The following is a 26,745-nucleotide window of genomic DNA, read 5'->3' as shown; positions in this document are numbered from 1 at the left end:
CTCCAGGCTGGCTGGAGCCAGAGGCTGGCACTGAGAAACAGGTTGGGGAGAGAGTGGGAAGGCCACTTGGAGGCAGGTGGAATGTCTTGAATTGCATTCTTTTTTCTTAAGATTTTATTTGTTGATTTGAGAGAGAGAGAGAGAGAGCTGGTGGAGGGGCAGAAAGAGAGAGAATCCCAAGCAGACTCCCTGCCGAGCATGGAGCCCAATGTGGGGCTCGATCCCACGACCCTGAGATCACAACCTGAGCTAAAATCAAGAGTCCGTACGCTTAACCAACTGAGCCACCCAGATGCCCCTTGAATGCCATTCTAAGGAATTTGGAGTTTATGCTATAGACTTGTAAACAGGGGTAGAGTACATGGAATGGCATGATCCCAAAGGAGTTTAAAGAAAGATGGGGGCAGGGCAGGGGAACACCGAGTAAGAATCTAGCAAAGGTAGAAGGTTCAAGTAGCAGCAGGTGGCGAAATGCCAGAGGCGAAAGAGGGGGGCTGGGGGTAGGCTCCTGCACTGGGGGATGAGGAGAGTCTGCTTCTGTTGATGGAGAAAAGGACTGAAGGTCAAGGAAGGAAGGAGGCACCGTGAAGCTCACACAGCTAGTGAGTGAGTGAGCACGCCGTATATCAAAAACAAACACAAAGTCATGGGTCAGCCTCTTTGCCTTTTTCATTCAGGAAAATTTATAAAGGCCATGTGTTTGCTTAACTCCACACTCTCCAATCAAAATAACCTGCCCAGGGCTCTGATCCACAAGAAAATGTATCCCTTGCTGCATGTATGAGATATTTGAAAAATACTAGAAATCACAATATTAGTCTAAAAGCAACATCTCCATCTGCACTCCAGGTCACCGTGAGAAATTAAGCAAACCAAACCAAGAAGGCTTTTGTGTTTTGCCAGAGACTAAGCTTTCCTCCTCAAGTTGCAAGCTACTCTTTACACTTCCAGATCCAAAGTACAAATTCTTCTAGAGATGAGACTCAGGCCCAATGCTCTTCAGTTGTTTGTTCACGAAGGAGCAAGAGAAAGAATGCTTTACCTAAAAATGCCTCCAAAAACGGGATCGATCTGGTCATAGATGGGCTGAGTGATGGCTTCGTTCAGATCTATTCTTGCGAGGGTCCTGGAGGCATAGATGCCATTTTTCAGGCAAACAGCTTTCAGAGTCTGGTGAAAGCCCTGGTTTCCTCTACTCCTCTAGGTAATTAAACAATAAGATAGTAGAGTTAGTACATTACTCTAGTTAGTACACGTTAACTAGAATGTCATGGGATCAGAATCAGATTGTCTTTGGCCAAAGCCTATGACCAAGGATCACAGGAAAGAGGAGGGACGACATGATCTTTTAACACATGCTTAAGCTAGACAGAGGGCACAGTGGTCATGCCTCAAGCTCCAGAGAACCCTGTGCTTTTGATCATGATCTCCTCATACAGCTTATAATTGTCTGTTTACTCATTGCGCTTCTCTGCCCGAACAGCAGCTTGTTGGAAGCAGGCACGGTGTCATATCCATCCTGATGTTCTCACCATCTGGCGTATTTGTTAAAGGAGCAATTTTTAAATGTAAATGTGCTACGACCCTACTGGGGTGTAGGTTTCAGATTTTCCAAGCAAGACCCAAGTTGTTTTTTAATATTTTTTGTTACATGTCTAATGAAATGTAATTTGATTTGTACATCTTCATAATACTTTTTTTCCCAGAGAAATGAATTGACAAATCAGAGGCAAAAAAATTCAATGAAGCGAGAGCCACAGAGACACTGATAAATCTTACCTGGATGGCAATCCTTAGTAAAGAGAATAAAAATATATAGGCACTGACCAAAATTTCAGTAGAGGTTCTTGTGATCAATGATATATGCTTTAAGGAACTCTATTTCAAGTGCAAGGCTGTGTTGCAAGATATGATTGGCATCATACCACATATGTTTTAATATTCTGTCCCTTTCACTTCATATTATAACATGGGCATTTCCTCAATTCATTGCAAATACTTTCAAAAATTATTTCAATATCCACAAAATATAATATCATCTGGATATAACCTAATTCATGTCACCACTCTCTTATTATTACACACTTTAGATTATTTTACTATGTTATGTAATGATATGATGTCAGCATATAAGTGTTTGCCCAAATTTCTGATCATAGAGGAAAGTGGCCTATAAAAGACACCTCAGATATGTTTGTAGTCACCGAGAAAAATGCCATTACAGAACTGATGAGACTGGAGAGTTCACGGGAAAATTTGTGAAGGCCTGGAGATGGCCGAACTGCTCCTTCCTTTCATGGAGACCAAAGGAATGGTCTCCATTTTGTGTCTTCACCTTCGCAGAATGCACTTACTCACTTTTGGTGATCTGGGGTCTTTTAGCATCATACAGAAGCCGTTCTCCCCCGGAGCGACTTACTTATCTATTGCTATGAAATGAATTACCCCAAACCTAATGGCTTAAAACAACAAAAAACATTTATTGAGTACCGCTCACTAGCGTTGTGGGTCAGAAATTCAGATATGGCGTGGCTGCTGTTTCGCGGTTCACAAGATAGCCAGGCTATGCGTCTAAGGTTAAAAGGCAGAGAAGAGACAAGTGCATGATTCAAGGTCACCGAGAACAGACAATCTGCACACTAGGCTCAGGTGGTACAGTGTATACTGGCAGCAAGAGGAGAAAAAATGTGCACAAGATCCAGCTTTTGCAATGCATGGGTCCCCTACGGCCAGCAGACCCACACCACAGCTACTGCGGGTGACGCTCCTGCACACATCCCACATTGTGTGCAGTACAAGGACCCGGAATCCGAAATAAAGAAAACTGGGAGCTTGCCTAAGGGCCTTGGACGCCTATACTAAGCAGAACAAAGAAGTCCTCACTGAGCATATAGCAGAGAACAATATTCCCAAGCAAGGCGATAAGCCCAACACAGGCTGAGGGCTCCTTTATCTCTTGTTCCAGGCCCAAAGCCCATTTTTATGTGGCCAAGTTATGTTTGTGTGTGTGGGGAGGGTGTCGAAAGACTTCATGTCCGGGTTGACCTTTCCCCACAGCTGGCCAGTGCTGGCTCAGGGCTCCGCCGTGAGTCTCCATCAGGCATTGGCTGGGGTCAGTCACCTGAATGGGGCTGGAGGATCTGCTCCCAAGGAGGCTCACTACGGACCTGGCAAGGTAATGCTGGCTGTTTGTGGACCAAGCTTCACTACTTTATGGGGATTGACAAATTTTAAACTACATGACTGGTTGGCAATTACAAGTAGCTGCAATAGTTTGCAGACTACAGTTGGGGAGGTGCAATAGGCAAGCATAGGGGTTGGGCATCCAGGCTCTGAAGACAGGCCTGTGGTAGATGTGGATCCCATATGTGGCCACGGAAAGTTGTTCAGCCACTGTAAGGCTGTAAAATTAAAATAATAGTAAGAGTGGTTACCACCCAGAATTGCTATAAGGACTGAATCAGGTAATTTACAGTATCTGGCACCAGAGTAAGCATTTTATCCACGTTTGCTGAATGCATGAGTGAATGCATGTGCACATACTATATTCATGGACACTCAGCCACCCCCTAGCCATGTGAAAGGCACTCCACCTCTCATTCTCCTGTGTCAAAATTCTAACAGTCCTCTCCAGTGACCCCAGAATCATTCCCACTTCTATACTCTTTTAGCCCATGGAAATGTAGAGTTCCATTACACACCACCTTCTCACTGCTAACATTCTAACTTTCCAACTCTTATTACAACAATGCCAACAACATGCAGTCTATGCACTACTCCCAGCTCTAGAGACTTCTGTATCATCCTTGTCCCATGAGCAGTGTTGTTCATCACTCCTTACTCCTAACAGGTGTCATGGAGTGACCTGTATCCCTCTGACTTGACATGTTGAAGCTCTGAGCCCCGGTGTGACTATATTTGGAGATAGGGCCTTTAGGGAGGTAATTAGGGTTAAACGAGGGCATAAGGGTAGGTCCTAAGCCCATTGGACTGGTGTCCTTATAAGAAGAGAGAGAGACGCCAGGGATGCACACACAGAAAAAAGACTGTGGGAGGATACAGCTAGAAGGTGGCCATGTGCAAGCCAGAAAGAGAAGCCCCAGGAGAAACCAACCTTGCACTGCCTTGATCTTGGGCTTCTAACCTTCACAACTGTGAGAATAAATATCTGCACTTTAAACCACCCGGTCATTGGTATTTTATGTTATAGCAGCCCTAGCAAACTGATATGAGAAGCCTCCTTTTTCACCATTTAGCCTTAGATAAATACAGCCTGGCACTTACATCTTTATCCTTCAGCTACCTCATATAAGTAATTAAGAGATAAAACAACAATTTGCAGGCCCCTTGAGAGGTTTATGTAATCTAATTGGCATTTCTATCAACCCTAAGATAAGTAGGGTGAGTATTAACATCCCATTTTACAGAGGAAAAAAACCCACAAGCTTAAATGGGTTGAAGGTCTCCCCCGGGGCTACGCAGTGCATGATGGGTAGAGCTGGCACTCAAAACAAGACCCTCAGTTCTCTCCTAGGTCCTCGTGATGCACAATCAGTTCCCTGTATGGGCTTTCCTGTATATAATTTTCACTCTCTCCTACTCTCGTTTAGCTCTTTATTTCCTTCAAAAGCCATGGAATAGTGCAAAAAGAGCATGGAGATAAGGCAGATGTCACCGAATATCACAGGTCCTCCCTGGAGAGGGTCACTCACCACCAGGCATGCCCCAAGGATCCGTCGGTAGGAAGTCCTGGCATTTTGGACTCCTTCTTGCAGAGGTTGCTCTATGTGGGCAAAGCACTGGTCAATGGCCTTCTCTAGCAGCTGTATCTTCTCTTCCACAAATCTCCGCAGTCCACTCATGTGCAAGTATTCGTTCTAGGGACAAGGGCCATAAGAAGCATGAGGCCACCCCTCCCTAAGGGCACTCTCTCTTCAAATTTTGCTTCCTTTATGCTTGTCCACCAACACAAGATTTGGCTTGAGCTAATCACCCTCAGTTGACTTCTTTTGTCCCAGTGAAGCATCCCTCAGTGGACAGACCTCCTTAAGCTTTGTGGGTTGGAGAGCACAATATATATATGCCTCCTGCAACTTACTTTAGGTGTCTAATCCATTGGGCTATTTGAGGGAATAACTAGTCAAATAAAAATCCAAATGCTGTTAAAACATATTTTTTCAATGACATCTGGTGCCACAAACATTTAATAGGCTTTGTGCACAACGCAGTTTTTGAGAATTGTGTTTCTCAAACTTTAACATGTGTACAAATCACCGGGAGAGTTTGTTCAAATCCGAGGACCTGAGATTCTACAATTCTAGCAAGCCCCCAGGTGATGCTGATCTTCTGGGCCCTGGACCACACTTTGAAGAACAAAGCTACAGGACACAATAATAAAGACAAGGTCCTTTCTTCAAAGGAGAATACAGTCTAGTCGAAGAGGAAAAGATCTACTCAATTAATACAAGGGAGAGACAGCCTTGACCTCTAGATTTCAAACTGGGAACTCTGTAGTGTTATTCCCTGTGTGAGAATCTTGAGAATCACAATGTCTACAGCAGATGGAAGCCACACTACTTAGCTCAGCGCTTAAAGGCTCCGCATAGCAAGGACTCAGCCAACTTCTCCAGCACCACCAGCTCTTTGCCAAAAATGTCATCCCATCCCAGGGTAGCTGCTCCTGAACTTGCTACCATTCTCCAAATGTGTCATCCCTTTTGTACCCCATGTCTTTGCACATGCTTCCCATCCTTCCAGACAAAGCTCAAAAGCCACTCCCCATGTGATGCTTCCCCTGACCCCACTGGGTGGAATTGGGGCTCTCTTTCCTGTGCTTCCACTGAATCTTGTACATCCCTGCATTACAGCCCTCCTCCTGCTGTGCTACGTCTGTCTCATTCCATATCTCCTTCCCTGGACTAGGAACTTGCTGAAGGATCTGCAGACTGTGTTATTCATGTTTGTTTATTCCAAGGCATGGCACAGAGTGTGCAGTTGATAAACATTTTGGAGTGAATGAAGGCCACAGAGAAACTACTAGATAATGTGGGGTTTTAAATTCTATTCCAAATTTGATGATGGAAATCACTTTCAAATTGATGTGTGACCTTACACAAACAACTTAGATCTTTACTGCATTGAAGTGAATGAAGCTGAATCTTCCTGAAAACAGACTCAAACCCCCATACTTCTTGAGACTTAGAATACATAAGTTTTAGAGTTTATGGAGAATATTCCACAGATTCTCACAGTTTTTCACTGGTAAGAAAAAAAGTCATACTTTTCTTTCAGAGTGCCCTCTGGATTCTTCTGAGTTTGTGGTGTTACCGGTGATCAAAAGGAAATAAGAAAGATGTCACCGACAGAAACTTTACGGGCAAGATTCTCACAAAGTCTCATACTCAATAAATCGTTGTTAAATAAACGGAAGAATGATAAGAAAGGGCAGGTCTGGGAATAAAAGAACAGTAAGAAAGGGAAAGGCTTACATCTACTGCGAATAAACGCAGGGCTCATTTGACATTGAGATGTCATAATCAGCTTCCTACTGATTCATAAAAAGAATGACTAGATCCCTGTTCATTTAGAATCAATAACTACCCAGACTCTCTTTTTTTTTTTTTTTGGTTTGAGTCATAATCTTAAAAAATGATCAATCACCACATTTCTTCAGAATGCGAATGAACTGACAAAACTCTTGCCTTCCAACTTCCCATCAATGAATTAAGACTGAGACCAATATCTGAGGCCAAAGGATTTTGAGGAAAAGTGCTGGATACCCCAGAAGTGCTGACCAGCCCCCTCCTCTGTGTTTTCTGTCACCTACAGGCTGGCCCTGAGGATGGCAAAGAGTCCCTCCATGGGCTGCCCCTCCCCCTTAGCCGAGAAGATCACCGGGCAGGCACTTCTCAGTTTGATTGCAAAATGCCTTGTCCTTGTGTTTGTAAAACAAACCAACCACACACAGCACCACATCTGATTTGTTTTCCATTAGCACTTCCAAAAGCAATCTTTTGCTGGGCAGAGAGGCAATTTTCACCCTGAAGAACATTTTCGGGAAGTTAGAAGGTCAAATGCTTCCCCGGTATTTCAGAGGACAAAGTTAAGTTAGAAAATCTCAAGATTCCAGCTTGTTGCTGTTGTTTTTGTTTTTCCCCTCACAGAACTAGGCCAAAACAAGGCATAAAAAATATGGTAAAAAAAGACAGGGAACCTTGGTCTGTATGTCACTTTTATATAGAATTTTTTAAATGCAGACATTTGACCAAAACTGCAAAGACCGTCAACAGTTGGCATTACTTACTTTTCACATTGAAGTCAGGTCTCCATTATCTGCCTCCCCTGGCCATGCCATAGGGCCAGCCCAGGGGTACCTTCTCACAATCTCAGAACCAGCCCCTTGAAGCCTCAGGGAGCCCTACTGGTTCACTTTCTTTGCCCCTTCCTTGTTCGGCATAACAAAAAGTTGGACAATCTGGTGGGGCAAATCTGATGGTTGATAGCAAGTGTGGAAATAAACACCAGCCAAATGAGAACATGCGAAGGCTCTTTTGCCAGAGCTTGCTGGAGCAAGAGAGTCAGCCACCATCACTTGTGTTTGGCAGAGATTCAAAGGCAGGCAGAGGAGTGGGAAGGCTCCAGGCACACCCCGACTAGAGGCCACCGGCACAGGGGAGCTGTGGGTGGGCTAATTAGAAGGGAGGATCCTATGTGATTCATTAGGGTGCATTACTAGCCCATTTGGGTCTGATTGTTACAGACATCATTGCTTAGCTTCTTGGATTGTTACTAGAGATGTCAGTCTGACTCCCTATGAATCTAACTTACAGCAGGCTGTCCTCCTGAGCTGTTTGTTGTAGATAAGAGGTTGGTTTCCTAGGCAGGTTGCTGCAGGCTGTTTTAATATATGATTGCCCAATGGTATATTCAAATGCAATTCAAATGCAAATGCCTCACAGAGAAGCAGTATAGTTGGTGATTGATTGAAATAACAGATTTTTTTCCCCCAAAACTCTCCCCTGCATCTAATTTAGCAGCCAATCCATCTTATTTTAGAGTAAAAACATAAATCATCCTGGGGTGCCTGGGTGGCTCACATGGTCTGCCTTCAGCTCAGGTCATGATCCCAGGGTCCTGGGATCAAGCCCCACATCAGGCTCCTGGCTCAGCAGCAGGGAGCCTGTTTCTCCCTCTCCCTCTGCTTCTCCTCTTGCTCATACTTTCTCTCTTTCTCTCTGTATCTCTGTGTCTCAAATGAACAAATAAAATCTTTAAAAATAAATAAATAAATAAATCATCCATCAAAGAGATAAATTTGTCCATTCCTATGACAAGAGTAATTTGGAACTGGTCATTCAGAAGGCCAGCATTCGAGATCATGAAGATATATATCTAAACTCTTTGCTGAATGTCCCTGCTAGCTCCCTTCCTCTCTCACATTATTGTACTAGGCTGCTCTGAGTTTGAGATTCTGACAGCACCAGGGCATGAAGGAAATCCATAGACAGATGAAATTTTTTGGACTGTATGCCTAACCATGCCTCTGTAGGATAACCAAGAATTGTCGGTATTCTACGAGGGTGAAACAAATCACTTCTGTTATCGCTTAAACACATTCCATCTTATTCAAGGTCCCAGGAGAAGTGAAAGTAGCTGCTGATCGTTTCTACATTTTCCTCTCAACCCATCTGTCAGGCAAAATATTATTTCTTTCTTTTTTACTCAAATGTCACCATCGTAACCCTCAAATTATCTCTGTCTTCTTTAGATTTTTTGAGCTTACTATCTTCCTTTGATATGAAAAGAAAAAATATTGTAAGTTATTTTCCAAACTTGGTAAAAGGGAATGTTCTGCCCAGGCTGGGAGGCAGAGCACACATGTAAGTATCTCCCGTACCGGCAGGTTTTCTGTGCAGTTGAAACTGTCTGTGAGGAGCAATAAACCAAAGGCTTCAGTCACATACTTGGTCACCATCATCCTCTTCTTGTCCAGGAGCCTTTTCCTGATAGAGCCTCTTAACCTGGGGATTTCTGGAATTCACAGGCAGCACAAACAATTTTAAAAGGCCAGAGTTCACAGCAAAGAGAATTCACAAAAATGAACAGATCGGAATGGCAGTTTGAATTAGCTACAGCTGAGGTCCTATGTGAGCTGACTGCCCACTACACCAACTTTTCTGGGGGATGTTTTTTTCCACGTCTAGGATCAACAGTAATGGCTGGGTAAGTTAGAATGATGAATATTAATTTTATTTAGTGGTACAAGTCCAACTAAGTAGAAAAGTGCAGGCTGGTTAGAAACATTGGTGCTTCCCTTGGGACTGCTACTTACAGAGTTGAACAAAAGGTGCTCACAATCCCAGAGTCTCAGCTCTTCCATCCCCCTAGACTTTTCCGTGAGAATCTCTGCTGAATGGGATTTTGGATTAGAAATTCCTCTTAGTCCTAACCTTTTGTGGTCAGAAGATAACAGGTGTCACCCTACTCTTCTCCCCATCATTCCCGTAAGCGGAAATTCTTCTATATCATTCCTTGCGTATGCCATGCTGATTATTTCTTTTATATCCTTGTTCAAGAAGTTCTCCCATTTCCAGGAACACTTTACACCTTCTGGCCCTTCGCCTCCTCTCCCACGCAGACACGTCGGGTAAAATGCATGCCCGTCTTAAGCCATTTTAAGCTCAGATCAAAGTCAAACTCAGAGCCTGCCTGCTCACCCACTTCACACTGAGTGCTCCAGTCATGCAGACCTCTGGGTTCTCGGGGCTTCTATCGTACTCACAGCACCATTTGACTAAGTCTTATTTGTACCTTGATTTTTACACATGCCTTTAGTACTAGCTCCTCATCTAGATTTTAAGGTCTGTGAAGAAAGGGGTCATGGCTTCTGCTTTTTCCTCCTCAGAGACAAAGCATACAATAGATGCCGGGTAAATACGTCTAATACTTGTAGCTGGGTGAGTGAAGAATTACAAGCCAAATACTTAGGAAATGACACCCCAATCTCTGACCTCTACCAACTCTTGGTAAAATTTGGATGAAAGAGGAACTGTGGTCTCAGGCACCACAACAATGCAGAGAGAAAAACAGATACATCTGCTAATAGGTATAGAAACTGCGACAAGCTGGAAATGACACACAGAAAATTCTAGAGAGTTAATTCAATGTGCCGAGCTTCATCTTGAGAATTCTAGTGATTGAGATAAAAAAATATATATAAATTACCAGTTTCCTCCTCAGTGAGGAGAGCCTGCTGCCAGTACTCCTGGGCGCTGACTGTGTACACTAGATCGGAAGCCTCCAGAACCTTGGAGTCAGCGGGCAGTTTTCTCTGAAGTGAGAGAGATACACAGGGAACAGAATAACTCAAACATGGTGAAGGAAACAATGTGCAGGCCTTATAAGAACCTTCAGCCAGCTTCCGCTCACTCACTTTCAACCCGGCAAGAGCCCCTTAAAGAACACAGCACACCTGTACATCAGGTGTTCCCATCTGTCCACACCTCACAAGGATGGACGTTGTAAGAAAACCACTGCATAGAAACTATTCTATTGGGAGCTAAGAATAGCAATTCTAGAAGGAAATGTGTAGAGAAAAAAGTTCAGAGTGTACTGAAATGTTCAGAGAGAGGAAAAGTACCAGGATGCTTTATGGAAAAAACACAAAAAAGCCCAACTCCAGCAAAGGCAGCGACGTGCTAGAGCCGGCTGCACCTGTTCCTAAGAGCCGATTCACAATTCTCCCCAACTCCGCCTTTAGTGACATCACCCTGGTAGCTTGAACTTGGCAATGGTGGGAGTATTACACCTTGGGAATCAGCAAATGCTAGAAATCGGGGCTTTTTTGGTTTGTTTCTTTTCTTTTCTTTTTAAACAGAGGGCTGGTTGTTAAATATTTACCTACACCACACAACACGGGGCAAAGGTGCTGTGAAAATGCAAGTTTCTTAGCTGGGTGCTTAGTGAGTAATCAGACACATTTAAAAGCAGAGCAACGTTTAAGTAAATCATGGTTTTAAATGTCAAGGACTTAAGAATGTGAGGAAATCTTTTTTATGATTAGAAAAATCATGATCACAGAGAAGTCACATTGGGATTAGACACAAATATTGTTCCATAATCTTTCATTATTCTCACTTAAAAGAAAAGAAGGGGTGCCTGGGTGGCTCAGCCAGTCAAGTGTCCAACTCTTGGTTTCAGCTCAGGTCGTGATCACAGGTCGTGAGATCGAGCCCCGCATCGGGCTCTATGCTGAGCACAGAGTCTGCTAAAGTTTCTCTCTCCCTCTCCCTCTGCCCCTCCCCGCCTCTCCCTCTCTCTCTCAAATGAATAAATAAATCTAAGAAAGAAAGAGAGAAAAACCATAAAGGGCTGTGTGTGTGTGCATGGGTGTTTGGGGGCAGTATGAAACTGTAGAGAGTTGTCAATCTCTTTCTGATGCAAAGATGAAAAAAGCTGAGTGAGTAGTCCACAGGGAGAGGCAAGAGACCACATGTCTGGCAAGCTGTAAGCCCATGCAGTCAAGGCTGGAATAGAGATGCCTGGGTAAGCTTCCAGCAGCCCCACAATTTCAGTCAGGGCTGAAATTATACAAAGGATCTGCCAAGATTAACTTTTCCCCCCTTCTGATAGAGTTTTGACTCTAGCAAAAAAGTTTAGGGAAAGTTGAAACTATTTTCTACTGGGAGATAAAACTGATGTGGAATTAAATTTAAGTAGGGTTTTAGAACAATTGAAAGAGAGGAGTATGCCTCGCTGTGTCTAGGTGTTTACATTATTTAAAATCTTGCTCTAAATTCTGTATACCTCTTCTAAAAATGATTGACGATTAGTTAACACTTATGTTTGTTATTATAGTAGAGAAATATTTTTATAGTGCCAATGAAGTGACTACAGTATGCAGGTTCCGTATTATTATAAAAGAGATGTAGAAATAGTTACAGCTGGAAAGTAGGATCCAAGAGGTGAGTAGATATTCATCCAATTATCCCATGGAAAGATGAGTCACTGTTACAATTTACGCACATGGTTGGTTAGGACAGTGTATAACACCATAGATATTAAAGTTTGTAAGAAGATATTATATATGAGAGATGAGAAAGCCTACAGCTCAAAATAGAAGGGATACTAGATAAAAGCAGAATCAAAGGGGGATAATAAAGCTGGAGTTAGCTTGAGATCAGTAATATAAATCATGACCCCATCTTCAAAAAAAAAAAATCTATCTTTTCTAGCTTTGTCATTAAAATAATTTTGCAGTGATAGCACCCTGCCCACTTCTTTTGCTTATATGAAATCATTTGATATGGACCCCCTAGCACCCCAACTTTCATTTTTAGTATTATTTTTTACTGAAAGAAACCCAAGTTTCTTTCAGAGTAGGAGGTCCATATCTTGGGGCAGGAAAAAAATAAAAGGAGCCTGGGTATCTTGTTGTTGCCAAAGAGCAAAAATATTTTTTAAAATGTCTGGGTAAGGCTAAACGGAACCAGCTTAAATTAAAGGCTCCCATTGGCCAAGAGGTGAACTGGAACATCAAAAAGAACACAGTAATTCTGTGAAAAGCCACGAGTCCATTATAATCCTCAAACTAAGTAAAATAAGTAATAGTAATAAGAAAAAAAAATTATATGTATTGGTCTCTCCCCCGGTTTCTGATGCAGGGGGCTCCTAAATTCCTTATAAATAGGGATGCTAGGATAATATTTGGTTCTAACATTAGTCTTTGTCCCCAGTTCTCAGCACAGAGCTCCTAAAACCACTGCGATTTCCTAAGTGATAAGAGCACTAGAAGCATCTCTTGTTCTAATATTTGGTCTTAGTACCTGACACAGATCCTAAATCCCTTGGAATTTCCTAAGTGATAGGAGTGTCTTCTTTTTCTAATGAGGCAACTCTGGGTGAGCTCCTGAATGGGGGCTGGTCACAGATCAGGTCATTAGAAGTTTGGAATTTTCAGCCCCGCTCCATCCCACCCCCATTCTCCAGAGAGGGTAAAGGGGCTAGAAATAGAGTAATTGATGATGCCTATGTGAGGAAACCTCCATAAAACCCCAACAGTATGGGGTTTAGAGAGTTTCCAGGTGGGCGAACACATCCACATAACGGGAGGGTGACATACTCCAACTCCATGGGGACAGAAGTTCTTGCATTTGGGTTCCTCCCAGGCCTTTCCCTATATATCTCTTCATCTGGCTGTTCATCTGTATCTTTTATACTTTATTATATTTAGAAAAAAACTGGTAAATGTAAGTGATTATTTCACTGCATTCTGTGAGTCGTTCTAGCAAATAATTGAATCCAAGGGGGAGGAGGTCATGGGGATCTTCAATTTGTAGCCAAGTCAGACAGAAGTTGTGGGTAAACTAGGGACCTACTATTTGCAACTGGCATCTGAAGTAGGGGGCAGTCTTGTGGGACTGAGCCCTTCACCTGTGGGATCTGATACTATGTCCAGGAAGATATTTTCAGCTTGAGTAGGATGCCCTACCCCATGACCCAGCAATTGTACTACTAGGTATTTATCCAAAGGATACAAAAATAGTGATTCAAAGGGGCACCTGCACCCCAATGTTTATAGCAGCAATGTCCACAATAGCCAAAATATGGAAAGAGCCCAGATGTCCATCAACAGATGACTAAAGAAGATGTGGCATACATACACACACACACACACACACACACACACACACACACACACACACAAATGGAATATTTCTCAGCTGTCAAAAAGGATGAAATCTTGCGTTTTGCAACAACGTGGATGGAACTAGAGGCTATTATGTTAAATGAAATAAGTCAGCCAGAGAAAGACAAATATCATATGATTTCACTCATATGTGGAATCTAAGAAACAAAACACATGAACATCGAGGTAGGGAAGGAAAAATAAAATAAGATAAAAACAGAGAGGGAGGCAAACTCTATAAGAGACTCTTAACTATAGGAACCAAACTGAGGGTTGCTGGAGGGGAGGTGGGTGAGGGGATGGGGTAACTGGTGATGGGTATTAAGGAGGGCATGGGATGTTAATGAGCACTGGGTGTCATATGCAACTGATGAATCTCTAAATTCTACCCCTGAAACTAACAGTACACTATATGTTAACTAAAAAAAAAAAAAAAAAATCATAGTATCACAGAGAATTGCTTAGGGTGGGAAAAAAAAATCCCAACACAGATGTCAGAAGTGTTGTTAAGTGTGTTAGCATGGATTGGAAGGATTAATATCATTAAAATGTCCATACAGCCCAAAGCAATCTACAGATTCAAGGCAATTCCTATCAAAATACAAACAGTATTTTTCACAGAACTAAAACAAATAACACTAAAATTTATATGGAACCACAAAAGACCCCAAATAGCCAAAGCAATGTTGAGAAAGAGAAACAAAGCTGGAGGTATCATGCATCTAGATTTCAAACCATATGACAAAACTATAGTTATCAAAACTGTATGGTACTGGCACAAAAACTGACACATAGATAATGGAAGGGAATAGACAGCCCAGAAATAAACCCATGTTTGTATGGTCAATTAATCTACAACAAAAGAGGCAGGAATATACAATGGGGAAAACACAGTCTCTTCAATAAATGGTGCTGGGAAAGCTGGTCAGCTACATGCAAAAAGAATGAAACTAGACTACTTTCTTAAACCATATACAAAAATAAGCTCAAAATGGATTAAAGACCTAAATGTAAGGCTGAATGGCCTTCTGAATGGCATGTTCTCACTGATGGCTGAATGGATATTCCACATAAGTGGAATAATACTCAGCCATAAAAAAGAATGGAATCTTGTCACACTTGCAACAACACGGATGGACCTACAGGAAATTACACTAAGTGAAATAAGTCGGACAGAGGAAGACAAATACCATATGATTTCACTTATAAGGAATGTAAAAAACAAAACAAATGAACAATCAAAACAAAATGGAAACAGACTCACAAATACAGAGAACAGACTGGTGGTTGCCAGACGGGTGGGGGATGGAAGCATGGGCCAAATAGGTGAAGGGGATTAAGAGGTACAAAATTCCAGTTACAAACTAAATAAGTCATGGGAATGTAAAGTACGGCATAGGGACTATAGTCGCTAATACTGTAATAACATGATGACAGATGACAGACTTATTTTGTGGCGATCGTTTTGTGATGTATAGAATTATCGAATCACTATGTTGTACCCCAGAAACTAATATAAAATTGTGTGTAGACTGTACTTCAATTAAAAAAAAGAAGTGTTGTGAGTGTGTTAATAGCATGAAAGGAAAGGAGAGACACACAGGAGGATAGGATGGTTTTCGTTAAAGGTACCCTAAAGCAAAGGTAAAATGCTATGTAATAACCAGCTCCAAGCACGTGTCTGAGAATGAGAATGTAAACACCCAGCTCTCTTTCACTTGCCACATACAAGTAGTCATCCAGTCTTGTGGATGTGAACTCACTAATATCTCTCGAACGCATCTCCTCTCCTCTAGTCCTATGGTGACTGCCCTGTTCAAGCTCCCGGCACTTCAAGCCGGATTACAGGAGAAGCCTCCCAAACGGTCTCTCTGCATCCAGTCTTTACTCGCCCCTCCCCCCATCCATTCTCCTTAATGCTGAGAAAACAATCTTTCTAAAATACATAGTATTTCCAGACTGAGGTCTACAAATGGAGTCTCAGGGGTCTGTCATTTTTCTTACAATATGTTTTCCTAATTTTTATTTTTATAATAAAAAATAAGCATAGACATCTATATGAATGATTGCTTTATGGTCAACTTCTGCCTCACATTTTCTTTTTTTTTTTTAAGACTTTATTTATTTGTCAGAGAGAAAGAGAGAGAGAGAGCACACACAAGCAGATGGAGCAGCAGGGAGAGAGAGAAGCAGACTCCCTGCGGAGCAGGGAGCCCGATGTGGGACTTGATCCCAGGACCTTGGGATCATGACCTGAGCCAAAGGCAGTTAATTAACCAACTAAGCCACCCAGGCATCCCTGCCTCATATTTTCTATGATTAAGATTAAATTTGCTCCATGCAGTACAAGGGTTGATTAAGATTGAAGTAAAGTTGTTGGAGAATTAAGGTATCACCTGGCCCTCAGAGGTATAGGTGTGCAGACCTAAAAAAGACTTATATGATAATAGAACAACAGTCCCCCTGCAAGCTGACTCACTGTTGTCCAGACGCACCAAAGCGCCATATTTATTAGCGATATAGTTGTGAATTGTATATTGAATATTTTGTTTTTGTTTCCAGAAACAATATGATGAGGTACTCATTAAATGCATATTTCTTGAATGCCAACAAGAACAACTGAAAAGAATAAGAACAGCTTTGCTCAGTTATTGCCTCATTAAAACCAGCATTTAAGAATTGGTTGGTCAAAGCCTTTGGCTTAAGTATGAGGTCTGATTATTCTGAATTAGAGACAAAAGCTTTGAAATTTTCAATTCCACTTTGTACATCAGACGTTTTCTGCATCAGTGTAATTGAATTCAAACGACAGAATGCAATTAAATATAGAACTGGACATCAGGCCATATGTTTTTACTATTACCCAGCACCAAAGATTTAGTTTCAGCAAAACCAAAACATCTATCACATTATACTAACCCTGACATAACACTTCTATGCTTTGTTTACAGCTTATCTTAAAACTGGTTTCAGTTTTATCCTTGTATAAGACAATCATAGTAAGGAGTTTTATGTCTATAACTATTTTAGTGGCAGAATAACAAAAATAATTTAAGAAAATGCCAAGATTCCCACAGAACAATTTCTCAAGCTTGAAAAACAGCTCGGGGTGGGGGGGCGGGTGTCTGGGTGGCTCAGTCAGTTAAGGGTCTGACTCCCGATTTCGGCTCAGGTCACGATCTCAGAGTCGTGAGATCGAGCCCTGTGTCTGGCTCTGCACTGGGCGTGGAAACTGCTTAAGATTTTCTCTCTCTCTCCCTCTGCCCTTCCCGCCCTCCCACCACCCCACCCCCCCGCACCTCCCTGCGCAGGCTCTCAATCTCTCTCTCTAAAAAATAAAAAATAGCTCAGGCCTCATCTCCCAACGCTCCTGCAGAAGGCCCTTTCTCCCACTTCCTCACCTTACTAAAGACTACTGGTTCTTTAAAATTCTGCCCAGGAGCATGAGGAGTTTTCCCTGCACCTCTCTGCAACACTCTCCCCCCCCCCCCCACCTGCCAGCATGATCTGAGGAAGATCGTGTGTCCCCACAGCACCCTATGCGTTCCTCCGGCAAATCACCCTCAAACAGTGTGGTGATCTCTGATTTTACCAGCACATATTTCTCAGTGGACCATACACTCATCCCATCCTTCCAGCAACCACAGGAGGTAGATGTTATCATTTCCTCATTTTACAGATGAGAAAGCGGAGGCTCAGAGAGGAACAGTAATTTGCCTAAAGTCACAAAGTTATTAACCGGTAGGACTAAGTTAACTCCAAACTGTCTGCTCCAAAGCTTTTGATGTGGCTACTACACAGGATCCAATAGACGTTTGTTTCTGAAAATCTGAGTGGTTGAAAAGCCGAAAAATACATAGGGAAATCTGTTAACTCACCTTGAGTTTTTCCTTGAGAATTCTATTCCGTTGTAGTTTTATCATTTCATTTCTTTCTAAAACAGCCTCCCTCTGACTTGAAATAGCTCGCTAGATTGGAGAAAGAAATGAAAGCATGGCAAAGGGTCCAGGGTTATCAAGAGTGATATGGTGATATGCTGCACAATTGTTTTTGGCGTATCTTCATTTGGGCCAGACAAATGTGTACGTATTTGAATTTTATAATATTAATCATGAAAAGTATTATTAAAAATAACTAGTTCATGCATATGTCCAAACTCATTAAGTTGTTACATGAAATGTGTGCAATTTTTGTATATAAATTATCTACCATTAGAACTTAAAAAATAAAAGTAACTAGTCCGTACTTACATTTCCCACTTTTCTTTCCCTGAAATGAAAATCGTAACAATTACTTAACTCATTTTATGTGTCACAGCAGTCTCAACTTTCCCTAAAAGCAGCATATACAGTTGTGCCTTAACACCTTTACATAAGCTTTCTTTGGTCCAAATGTCCTCTCTTCTGGTCCACCTGCAGTGTCCACTTGAAACAAGTGTCTTTATTTCTCAGTGCTTTGTTGGTGGTGGAATTTTCTGTGACCCCGCCCCCCCCCCGGCCCAATCAAAATGCAGCCCCCTCTCTCCGGGTCCCCATAGCCACTTTGCTTGTTCCTCTTTTATAACTTTTAACCTTCTTATAAGACAGTGGTCTCAGTGACTAGGCTCTATGCCCCTTTGAATCTGCAGCCCCTACTGCAGTGTTCAATAAAGGTTTCATAAACCCAGCTGAATCACGTTCAGTTGCAGAGCTGACCCTGGAAGAGGGAGCTAGAGATACTATTCTGGGGCAGGGGGCAGGGTGACGGGAGCCTGCAGGTGAAAAAAAAAAAAATGAAGCTTTAGTTCCAACCTAGCCCATGAAAGCAAGAAGTTGGGGGAAAATCCTTGGCCTATTTCTTTACCCGGGAAGGTGTCTCTGCTTACTGAATTCCTGGAGACACGGATTCAGGTTTCAGTGGGTGTGGGGGAAGGGCAGAGATGACAGGTGACCAGTAAGGATGCTCTTATTAGAGAAGCATTAACGGCCTTGTATCTGGTGACTACGTGCCCCGTGCCCCCAGGACAGACCAGCCGGCGCTTGCGAAGTGTGTCCACAGAGAGGGTAAGTTATAGCTTCCTTGGTTATGGCAGTACACAGATCCCTGCGGAAACCAGCGTATCTTAACATCTATTAAACTCTAAAATGCTTACCTTCCACTAAAATTTTGTCAGAATTTGACTCTGTAAGAATGCTGTTACTTTTGGCCAAAGTTCTGAAACATCAAGAACCTTGCTCCAAATGCCTTTAAAATCTGAAACAGAATCTGACACTTCAAAGCTGTGCAGCACCAGACAGTATTATAGAAAGTGTCTACCAGCTGGCGAGGCATCTACACATCCCGTATCTGCAGGGACGGGCACACCTCCAGGAGGTGCTCTTTGCATCTCAGACATACGAGTGGCACCCTGTATAGGGTCAGCCTACTGGGTATTGAGCAGCTACTCTGTTAGAGGGGCCACAATGTTCAGATTCCCAAGACAATCTACCCAAGGGTCCTAATGTCCTAGGAAGTCACCCAGACTTCCCTTTCATCCCCAACATGGGTCTGGAATGTCCAAGGGTCAAAGCTCTGTTGTTGCGGAAGTCAGGACCCACGGAGGAAAGCCCACAGGTCCTCGAGCCCAGCCTGGTACCTTAGATATTCCGGCAGGTGGAGTTTGTCGGTCTTAGTGACCACTAGGGCAACGTCCCTGCAGAAGCCCCTTTGGCAGGCTTTGATGCTCTCATTCAGAAGGTCTTCATGGGCTCTCCCTCCAGAAACTCTTTCGATGTCACTGATCACCCAGATCACTGAGCATTTATCAATGGTCTGTGGAACATAACCACAGTAGGTTTAGGAACATAAGTGGCATCTCAGTTGTAGAGGACACGACCCCTTAATGTATCATTCATGTCCTCTGTGCTCTGCTCCATCTCTCTTCCAGTCCTATCTCTCAACTCTCCCCACCGCACTCTCCATGTACCAGCTCAAGGCTGAGCTTCTTGAAGTTTCTCACATGTAACTTGCTCTTTTATCCCTCAGGACCTTTGCACTTGCCACAACCTCTGCTTGACCTCCGTTTGCCCTTTGAGACTAATGACCACGTGAGGATGGATTGGACACCCCTCCTCTGCGTCCTGCAGCACCTGGACTTACCTACCATGGTACCTCTCAGAGTTATTGTATAGGATCGGCTCTCTGTACCACCCCACCCCAGCCCACCCCTAGATTGTGAGGTACTTGAAGGGAAGAGGCTGCACTTTTCAGGGGAAAATTCATATCACCTTAGGCACAGTGCTTGGCCCCTCTTAGAGGCTTCATAGATATTTGTGGCATTAGTGATTGATAGAATTCAAGAAATCAGACCTCCAGCCCCAGATCCATCACTGGCTTGCTTTACCTCAGTTGCCTTCTAGGGAAAATTATTTTGTTTGCAGAACTAGTTCTGGTCATGCATCCAGACCACAAAGTTATCAGCAGAGGGCATCATTTCCGTGTTTGACTGCCCCTGCATATTCAGCACACTGCCACCATGTGGGGGCAAGGAGCCAGGACCTTAGGATTCAAGTTGCAAAGGGCAATGGACATGAAATTACAATTGATTAAAATCATAAAGATTGCTCTATTAGATATGCAACTTTTATGTGACAAGTAGTCGTGGGCGGCCTTGTGATATTTCTCTTACTGCACTGTTTCACTTGTTTAGCCTCTCCATATAAATGAAAAGCTGGTCCAGCTCAGGGATTGAGGTTTTTTTGAGGTTCCTCAGGACAGCACTTTGCTCATAGGGGTGTAACAAGTTTGTGACTTGCTAATTAAACCATTATTTTGCTTTATGCCAATGGTTCTTAATTTGAGGCAATTCTGTACCCCAGAGGACATCTGGCAGCCTCTGGAGACATTTTAATATATTTTTTAAAGATTTTATTTATTTATTTAAGAGAGAGAGAGCACACAGAGGAAAGAGAAGGAGAGAGAGCATGAGCAAGGGAGGGGCAGAGGGAAAGTGAGAAGCAGGCTGCCGGCTCAGCAGGGATTCCAGGCTCGATTCCAGGACCCTGCGATCATGACATGAGTGGAACGCAGATGCTTAACTGACTGAGCCTCCCAGGTGCCCCTGGAGACATGTTTAATTGTTACGACTTGGGGTAAGCTAGTGGGTAGTGGGTAGTGGGTGGAGGACAACGATGCTGCTAAACATCCTTCAGTGCCCAGGTCAGCAGCCCCATAACAAGTAATTACCTGGCCCAAAATGTCAACAGTGCTGAGGCTGAGAAATCTTGAGTTTCAAGTTTGTTTTTGCAGTGGAGCCTTTTCAAATGAAATATTAGGAAGATTTCCAATTGATTTTTAAAAACTGAACTGCTTTAGTTGAACTGGAGGTGGAGGGTTTGGAGCCCCCACCTGCTCAGTATCCTCAACCCTCTGTCCATGGATCTCTTGGCTTTATGCATCGTTATTTTAAAGCCATCAATCTTTAGAGTTAGACAAACTTCACCATTTCACAGAGAAGATAATAGGCCCCTGAGAGGCAAAAGATCGGTTTAAGGCCGTACAACTATGGGCCTGAGCCTCCTCCTTATGTGGATGGACTCGCATTTAGGCAGGAAAATAAAAACAACTGGTCCCCCCCACTTCCCAAGTTATAATCTATTGAGGTAAGCTTCTCGCTATTCAATCAGGTTGTGGAAGATGGCAGGATATACCAGGCAGCAAGCCCCCCCCCAAGGGCAGAGCCTCTTTCACCTTTGTATTCCCATGGTCCTGGGAAAATGCAGGTGCTTCCTAAATGTTTATTGACATGAGAAGAGGACTGCAAATTTCAGGCCCTACACAAGGCTCTGACTGCCAGGATTTGGTCAAGTTAGAGTCGCAGAAGATACAAAAAAGCTTACCTAGAGCAACTGAATTTAGGAGTGGGTGGATGGCATCCCCCCCCCCACCAACTCCCTCCCATGCTGAGAATGGGGCCTCAGAGAGTTCAGGTGGCATGCCTAAAGTGTCATGACTTCAAGGTGGCAGACAGAGAGACACATGAGTTCATAATGGTCTTAGCTTAGGGAAGGCACGGCTGGCAGCTAGAGAGATGGGGGAGGAGGGCATTGTGCTCTGCTCTCCCTAAAAAGTGGGGAGTCTTTAGTCACTCCTTGTGAGGGAATCTCACAAAACCGCAGGAATGCAGGGGAGCTGAGGCCAAGCAGAGGAGGCTGGGAACCATCCCTTCCCTGTAGCCCGACCTCCTCAGAGAGGGTGCTCTAAGCCAGATCTGCTGGCTCCTCTGTTCTGAGTGGTCTTTGCTAGGCTGCCCAGCTTATCATAACTGGCAGTGACCATGGCTCCATCCAGGGAGAGAGGCTGGCTGCCTCCCTAGGCTGTTGCTCTCCGGGCCTAGCCTGTACTAGCCAAGGCTGGCGATTGCACTCCAAGAGTTGAGACCCTGGCCCTCATGTCAGGGCCTGAGCAGACCACCAAGGGGAAGGACATTGGGACTGCCTTTATCTTAGAGAACTGTTAGAGGAGGTGCTGTGGGGAGAGAGAGAGCCTCAGTCGGGAAGGTAGGAACCCGCCCTCTGTTTCAAATTCTGCCATTCAGTAGCTGGGTGGTCTTGGGCAAATGACTTCCTCTCTCTGAGCCCTTCTTTCTTCGTCTGTAAAATCGGGGCATGGGCTGATGATCTGTAAGCTGTCATCCTGATCCATCATCCCAAACTTGACTGCAAACCGGTCTTAAAGCTCCCCTGGCCCGTAGTCAGAATCTGCAGAATTTCAAGTTTGCATCTAGCGGAGAATCAGTGGCTCTCCAGTGGAGCCTTCTACAGCGCTGGGCTGATCACAATGCAGTGATCCCAGCCCTCCCTCCCGGGCCCCTTCCAGCGGCAGTCTCGTGCCTCGTCCCCGTGTTGCCACCCTGTGCTCCTGAGCTCCTCTGCCTAAAGACACACTTTCTCTCTCTATCACATACCCCAGTCCCTTTTATCCTTTGAGCTTCCCCAGGAAGAGCAGTATTCAAGCCCAACCCCCGAGTTTTCCAGGCTCGCCTTTTGTGCCCCTCTCCTCTACACCCCACGCCTCTTCCCTCCACCCACACTGCAAGACTCATCCTTCCCCCAACACTTGGCTCCTTCGTTCCTCTGGGTCTTTGCTGCTCACTGGCCCCAGAACAGTGCTCAGGGGTCCCATTCTCAACAATCTTCTCTGGTGACTGCTGAGCTCAAGGGCCCTCTCTGAAGCTTCCCTCACATGCAAAAAGAATTCATCACTTTATGCCCGCATAATTAAGTAAAGTGGTTTGTTCATTAATATGACTAATTAGATTCCCTTCCAGACTACAAGACTGCCAAGGGCAAGGACTTTGTCTCTGTCCATCCAAAACCTAATGCAAAATTGAGGAGAGGCTCAGTGGGTGTTTGCTGAAGGAATGAGGTCTCTTGTTGAAGGTAATTTCTATTTTTGAGTGTTCATAGCACCTTGGACTTCTCATGCATCATGTTCTGCCAGGGATTTAGTCATCTGTAGGTGTCTTCTCTCCTGTTAGACTCTAAGCCCCTTGAAGTAAGGCTCTGCTTCTCATTCAATAGTGGTTTATTTTCCTTTCAGCTTTTTAGTTATATAGGTAACACATGTTCATGCAAAAATATACAAACAGCACACAGGTGTGCATAGTAAAGAGCGGTAGTAAACACAGAAACTCTTGTTAATTGTTGGGTGTGTATCCTTCCAAAGGCAAGATTCTACTTTTGCTGTTCATTTACAAACATTACACACACATACAGGCACACACATACATGCTTCTTAACATTAAAGATCATGCTCTTTTAATTTAGCTTTGTTTTACCATGTAGGATTATAGTAGGGTTTAAGAGCAGAGAAGCTCTCGAGCATCCTGCCTGGGTTAAAATCCCCAGGGTGATAATGGGCAACCGACTTCACTAAGATCAGTACCTAGCACGAAGTAAATGCTTGGTAAATGTCTGCTATTATTATTATTAGGTATAATCTTTGCATCCTCAGTGCTAAGTACATTGTCTTACATATTGTGTTTGATGAATGAAAAACAAATGAACAAAGAGATAAACTCTTAAAAATATTTCAACCTCTAATCATTAGGTACAGATCTAACTACCCCAATGCTTAACTCGTGGGCTGTAGACATATCTGGAGGTGCCTGGTCAGCTCCAACTTCATTTGCTGGGAATTGAAACCCTACCCAAGATTTTGGCTGAAAGTAGACTTTCAACCACCACCCTCAGCCACAGCTGATTGCAGTAAGGATACTTAATCCAGAGAGGGTAATCATTAGCTGTGCAGTAATTGGTCCCATTTTCCTTCTTAGGAATTTGAACTAAAGCACATAGAGACTAAAGTCAGACAGTCATAGGTGTATGAACTACAACGTCATTAGAGACAGGGGTAGGGTGGTCATTCTCCACAACATGGAACCTAAGGACTACATAGAGAAAGCTAAGTGAAAAGCAGGTCTCTGCAGAGCAATGCACAGAGAAACAGTCACAAGAACCAGGCAGAGGATGAGAGAGAAAATGGCAGCTTCTGTCCTGATAGGTGGCCCTGAGGTCTGGCTGTCTCAGGAGATCCTTGGATACTCTATTGATTAACCCCTCTTAGCTTGGGATTGCTTTAGCAATCTGCTTAGCAGGTCTCTGTGCCTTACAACTAAATACCTTAGTCCTCTCCTGGTTCCTTGGTGCTCGGCTCTCAGCTTCTGCACTTTGTACCCACCCCTTAGTCTCCCCTTCTCCCTCTCTGTCTGCATTTCCTCTGCTTACTCCTAGACCGGTCTACTCTGTTGCTGACTTTTCCCCTGTACCGCATGCTCTTGTTCTAGCTTTCTGGCCTACCTCATGATTCCTCTCTCCCCAGTTTCTCTGGCCACCCCTCTCCTGCCATTGCCCTGAGGCTTAGAACCTACAAAATAGAAGAATTTAAACCTCCTGAGCTCATACAATTCCTGCAGCTGAAAGCAGAGCATTCTTTGTTGCTTTAGAAAGGGTGGAGGAGTTGAGGGAGGAGGGAACGAAGTCACACCAAAGAGAATCACCTTTTTCCACATCTCATCCCTCTTGCTGTTGAAGTCACCTGTGCCTGGAATGTCCACCAGTACAACGCCTTCTGGAATCAGCTCTGATTTGGGAAGAGTCACTTCCACGTGTTTGATCAAGGGCCAGATTTGTGTCTCGGCTGACTCTCCATCCAGGTCTCTCCTCTGAGTCCGGATGTAGGGGTCCAGCTTGACAGACAGCTCTCCTGCCTGAGGAAGAAGGACAAAGTCACACACACCAGACGTTCTCCCAGTTCCTCGGTCCTGGATCAGCTGTGATTCAGGTTCAGCAAAGGTACACTCAGTAATGGTAAGAAACAGCACTGGGCAATGGATACCGGGAGGCCTGTGATCCCATCTGCAAGGGTCTACGCTCTGAGAGCCAGAAGGGACCCTGGAGATCAGAAAGTGCAAGCTCCTTAATGTATAGATGAAAAACCCAGAGCCAGTTAGAATGGGGCTTCAGCAGAGTTATAGCTTCACTGGATAACGATTTCATCCTTGAAATTCCATTTCAATTCTTTCTCTTTTTAGATTTTTTAATTTATTCATTCAAGACACAGAGATAGAGAGAGAGAGAGTGCACGAGCAGGTGGAGAGGCAGAGGGAGAAGCAGGCTCCCTGCTGAGTCGGGCTCTATCCCAGGACCCTGGGATCATGACCCGAGGTGAAGGCAGATGCTTGACCATCTGAGCCACTCAGGTGCCCTCCATTTCAATTCTAAAATTAATGTTATTAATATGCAATTATCTACATTTTGGAGAGAGGGCATTCTTCCCCCATGGCTAATGCAAACATCAGGATTACCAGAAAGCCCTGACTAGAAAATTGATGGTGATATAGTGACCATATTTTCCAAATTGAAAATTGGTCTGAAATTGATCTTTAAAAAGGTTTTTAAAACTTCTCGTCCAAGTACAAAAAATATCTGGATGCGTAGGCATTTCTAGAATGTTCTAATGATGGGGGGAATGGGGAACTGTTCTCAGCCCATTGTTCCTAGCTAAACACATCTTCGGGCAATGATACATTCATGCCAGCAACCATGTGTGACAGCAAATCTCTACTGGGATACTATTTCAAAGAAGATTTGGGATATATGGTGGTCATTTTTTTTAAAGATTTATTTATTTATTTGAGAGAGAGAGAGAGAGCACTGAATGAGGGGCGGGCAGGGGAGAAGGGCAGAGGGAGAGGGAAAGAGAGAGAATTTCCAGCAGACTCCCTACTGAGCACGGGGCTGGATCCCATGACCCTGAGATCATGACCTGAGACTAAATCAAGATTTGGACACTTAAGCAACTGAGCCACCCAGGCGCCCCTTTGGTGGTCATTGTTAATAAATATCTATAGAGGGGCGCCTGGGTGGCTCAGTTGGTTAAGCGACTGCCTTCGGTTCAGGTCATGATCCCAGAGTCCTCGGATAGAGTCCCACATCGAGCTCCCAGCTCAGCGGGGAGCCTGCTTCTCCCTCTGACCCTCTCCCTTCTCATGCTGTTTCTCTCTCACACGCACTCTCTAATAAATAAATAAAATCTTTATAAATAAATAAATATCTATAGAATGATCCTGAGAGAAAGATAAGAACAGAAATTCTTAAGAGAGTTGAGATTAAATCAGGGGATTTGTTGCAATCTGGGTAGGGAGTTACGGAATTCATCAATTCTAATCAAATAACAAGAAATTGTGAAAGAAAAGATGATAAAAGTTCTTTAAGACTTTTAATTTAAAAATAAAGCAGATACTGGGGCACCTGGGTGGCTCGGTTGGTTGGGTGTCTAACTCTTGGTTTCAGCTCAGGTCGTGACATCATGGTCATGAGGATGAGCCCCCTGTCATGCTCCCTGCTCAGTGCAGAGTCTGCTTAGGATTCTCTCTCTCCTTCTGCCCCTCCCACTCATGCTCGCTCTCTCTCTCTCTGAAATAAGTAAATAAATCTTTAAAAAAATAAATAAAGCAGATACACTAAGGGCAATGTAAAAGAAAAAGCATGGCTTTGAAAAGTCCCTTTGAATAAGAAGAAGGCTCAACCCAATAAACT

The 26,745-nt window shown here is 43.7% G+C and overlaps 1 protein-coding gene across 4 annotated transcripts in view; it reads right to left on the bottom strand.

Annotated features, from left to right (window-relative positions):
- NUGGC (nuclear GTPase, germinal center associated) overlaps positions 1-26,745 on the bottom strand; it is a 60,086-nt gene that overhangs the window by 9,478 nt on the left and 23,863 nt on the right. For 2 of the 4 annotated variants that reach the window (XM_027599404.2, XM_027599405.2), the window contains 8 exons: positions 24,705-24,914; positions 19,302-19,477; positions 17,938-17,956; positions 17,566-17,655; positions 10,225-10,330; positions 8,897-9,030; positions 4,713-4,877; positions 1,043-1,200 (listed from right to left, as the gene is read on the bottom strand). In XM_027599404.2, coding sequence (XP_027455205.1) covers positions 1,043-1,200; positions 4,713-4,877; positions 8,897-9,030; positions 10,225-10,330; positions 17,566-17,655; positions 17,938-17,956; positions 19,302-19,477; positions 24,705-24,914 — 1,058 coding nt within the window. The remainder of the gene's footprint in view (positions 1-1,042; positions 1,201-4,712; positions 4,878-8,896; positions 9,031-10,224; positions 10,331-17,565; positions 17,656-17,937; positions 17,957-19,301; positions 19,478-24,704; positions 24,915-26,745) is intronic. The other 2 variants (XM_027599406.2, XM_027599407.2) reach the window with 2 other exon arrangements.

Source organism: Zalophus californianus, chromosome 2, assembly GCF_009762305.2.
Source record: "Zalophus californianus isolate mZalCal1 chromosome 2, mZalCal1.pri.v2, whole genome shotgun sequence".
NCBI classification, from domain to species: domain Eukaryota; kingdom Metazoa; phylum Chordata; class Mammalia; order Carnivora; family Otariidae; genus Zalophus; species Zalophus californianus.
Note: the sequence above shows the minus strand (reverse complement) of the source record. Positions and strands in the feature narration are given on the sequence as shown.